Below are 3,230 nucleotides of genomic sequence, written 5' to 3'. Positions count from 1 at the left end.
TAGCTAGTCCACACGTTTTGTATATCCACGATGTTTGTGCCTGCTGTATTTAGCAGTTGCTGTGATGTGCAAGTACATCAACTTCAGCAAGTGCACGAGATATATGGGGTGGAAAGTAGACAGCCGGATATAGCAGAGTGAAACAGGAATAACAGATGATATACTGCTCTCATCTGAGAATGGCTAGCAATCAAACAGGAATAACAGACAATATACAGCTCTCGTCTGAGAATGTCTAGCAATTGATCATGGGCTACTAAATAGTGGCCTGGTTCGTTATAGTACAAACCTAGATTAATTGGGGGCCTGTTGATAGCAATAGGAGGTTATGACGAGACAAAGATGTGAACTGACTAGCACTGTTTGCCTGTGGCGGATTAAGGCCCATATGATCCTAATATACAAGATCCAATGGTTACGTGCGTTTATTTAATTAGCAACAGTTTGCTATCATTTCAGTCTATAAACTTAGGATGCAAAGAGCATTTCAAGCTTCAAGGTTCTAAATTCTTTCCTCCAGCTTTCATTTCTCGATTATTGCCTGGCCAATATTCTGTTCTCTTTTGCCATAGCCTGTGAAGATTAACTATGGCTATTTGGAAGTAGAAGACCTAGAGATTTAAAAGATTAAGGAATAATCTGATACCCATTGCAAAGCCCAAGTTAATTCTAAAAGGTAGCTAAACAGGATATGAAGGAATGTGATTACATAGAAGTTAATCAATTGGTAAAGGACATAAAAACCTTAATTTATTTTCACTAAAAACCACCAATCAAGAAATAGATGCTAAATCAGAAACTATAATTGACTGGTGAGATGAGGTGCGAAGCAAGGCTGAATGGATGACATGAGGTGTGGAACACAAGTCATACCACAATCCTAAGCATCATTTATAGTGTTATCATCTTCCTCTGGCTTTACAAAGAACTCTATATAAGCAATTCGGCTCGGCTGTTGAGCCCCTCCAGCAACATTACGGAAGTATTGCATACCTGGCCTTGCAACTGAAACTAGGTGCTGGATTTTGAGCATCCCTCCCCTCCCAATCGTCACCTTACTCCCACGATTCTCCTTCACAATACTGCTTGGGAAATTTGAAGTTGTTGCACGAAGAAACTTGTACTTATACCTTGAAGAAAACAGAATGGTTAGCACAAGGCAGCAAACGTTCAGACGTTCAGAGCATTTTAAACACAAGCGTTGTTTACCTGTATGATGTTTCTTGCTCACACTGAAACGCAATGAGAAGATCTGTATTTGCATAGTAGGGTAATTCAATCTGCCAAATGGTGTACCTAGCTGTGAGTCATGGACAATTTGAGGCCAAGCAACGAATAGAAACAAACTCACTGTACCTGCAAGTCACCATGCCCTTCACCTTTGAATATCACTGAAGGTGGGTCTGGTTGCATTTGAATTTGAATGCTAGAACCTGGCCACTCAAGGTCCTCAATCGATTCTTTCAGGACGGAAGACTATAAAATTGAAAGGTGAATTATACTGTGCACTAACAGTTAAAACTTTTATTGATGCATACACCAAATAAACAGAGGAAGTGATTGGAGTACCTTGACAGTAAAAGTGACTGGTGTATTCCCAGAATGCTCAAAATGGTAATCCCAGGAGATTGTGTCTGGAATCCTGGTCCTAATTTCTGCATACATACATGAATCTGGGGAACCCACCGACCTGCACCCACATTTAAAAGAATCATGCTTATGAGCAAAAGGTGACAAATAACGTTGATGTTGTGTTGTTCTCTATTTTACATTGCTCAAGTTACATTATCACGGGATTCGTTCAGCATCTTATGCTTAAGCTGAACACAAGAGCTTAAGTCTTTCTTCTTTTTCGTATAAATAATTTGAAAAGTAAGATTCATTAATCTCCTTATAAAATTTAATGCACAGAAAATTCAATAATTTGATAAGAATATGATTTATGAACGAGTGTATTACTCCAATATAAACTTGCGTGTATACTCCATCCCAAGTTTTTTTCCCCTCCAAGGGAACCAGCAGGAGCTCTGCCATTTCATTGATAGGAGAAAGCAGCAAAATACAGGGAATTTAACAGATCTGCGAACAGGCTAAAAGCCAGAAGCTCCTGCCATTTCGTTGATAGGAGAACGCAGCAAAATACAGGGAATTTAACAGATTTGCGAAGTACAGGCTAAAAGCCAGAAACGATGCCCACTAATAAGTGAAGGAAAACCCCAAAAGACTGATCGTTGCTAGTGCTTCCTCCTGGGCTATATGAACTATGAACAACAAGACATTTACCCACCACAGTTCGCAGACGTTGCGTGATCAGATTATAAGAGGACAATAATTCCGAGTAATCAGAGTATATACGTACTTGAGAAGAAGCTGCATGTCAGGCCCAGGGTACCGGATCTCGACAGCGGAGGAGTGCCCTGGGGACGAGAACGTGTTGAGGCAATCGACGAGGAGCCCCAGGCTGAGGCCAAACCGCGGCCGCCCCTCAGCTGCATACTCGTACTCCATAAACAGCTGCATCACACGACACCCACCAACAAAATTCAACGCCCAAGCGCAGCGAGGCATTAACACAAACACCTTACGCGCAGTGACTCACCTCGCGCTTGAGGTAGACCTTGGCCTGGAGGCAGCCGCTCTCCTCGACGATGAGGACGATCCCGTGCTCCGACAGCTCCAGCACCGCGTCCTGCATACCAACGGGGGGAGGAAATGGCGCCTCAGATCGGGGCAGATCGGTTCCTGCGTTACAGGTTGGGGGAGACGAGCTAGCGCACCTGGTGGCGCTTCCAGCGAACGCAGGAGAGCGCGTCGACCATGCCGTGGACGCAGTCGATCTGGCATACGAGGTCCGGCGCGTCGTCGTCGCGGCCGGACGTCGACGAGCTCATCTCCACCGCCCGCCTGCGGTTTCGCGCCCTCCTTTTTTTTCTTTTTCGCGGCAGTTCCCGCGCGCGCGAGAGAGAGGTTATCGTGGGCCAGGATAGTATCTGGGCCGCGTAAAGTAATGGGCCTAATCTAGTGAATGGGCTTTTGTGTGACTTCCAGCTCGATTTGGTTGGGCCTCAAGAGAAATTTGGCCCATCTGAGCTGAATTGTTGCAGTGCTAGCGCTATTCTAGTTTCCAGTATCAACTCATCTTACATGGGTAATCAGGATTTCTAATTAGCCATATTTGTTTACACTTGCCAGTGCAGACTTTTATGTGAAAGTGTGCATATAAAGGTTTT

General features: G+C 44.1%; 1 protein-coding gene across 1 annotated transcript; it reads right to left on the bottom strand.

Annotated features, from left to right (window-relative positions):
* Window positions 1–692: 692 nt before the first annotated feature.
* On the bottom strand, window positions 693–2,937 carry LOC102716787. Its single transcript, XM_006655688.2, has 7 exons — window positions 2,778–2,937; window positions 2,600–2,689; window positions 2,360–2,514; window positions 1,570–1,690; window positions 1,357–1,476; window positions 1,210–1,280; window positions 693–1,130 (listed from the first exon to the last, which is right to left on the bottom strand). Exons 1-7 carry the CDS (start codon window positions 2,889–2,891, stop codon window positions 881–883), a joined length of 921 nt encoding a protein of 306 aa, XP_006655751.1. The 5' UTR covers window positions 2,892–2,937; the 3' UTR covers window positions 693–880.
* Window positions 2,938–3,230: the final 293 nt, after the last annotated feature.

This window comes from Oryza brachyantha, chromosome 6 (assembly GCF_000231095.2).
Source record: "Oryza brachyantha chromosome 6, ObraRS2, whole genome shotgun sequence".
In the NCBI taxonomy this organism is placed as follows: Eukaryota; Viridiplantae; Streptophyta; class Magnoliopsida; order Poales; family Poaceae; genus Oryza; species Oryza brachyantha.
This window is presented reverse-complemented; position numbering and strand designations above follow the sequence as displayed.

What these genes read in the sequence shown, in the direction of transcription:
- LOC102716787 (XM_006655688.2), bottom strand. Translation starts at nt 2,891, where the DNA reads ATGAGCTCGTCGACGTCCGGCCGCGACGACGACGCGCCGGACCTCGTA. An exon ending in AAGGGCATGGTGACTTGCAG is followed by an intron (nt 1,281 to 1,356) that starts GTACAGTGAGTT and finishes ACCATTTGGCAG; the next exon opens with ATTGAATTACCCTACTATGC. An exon ending in GAGCAAGAAACATCATACAG is followed by an intron (nt 1,131 to 1,209) that starts GTAAACAACGCT and finishes GTTTTCTTCAAG; the next exon opens with GTATAAGTACAAGTTTCTTC.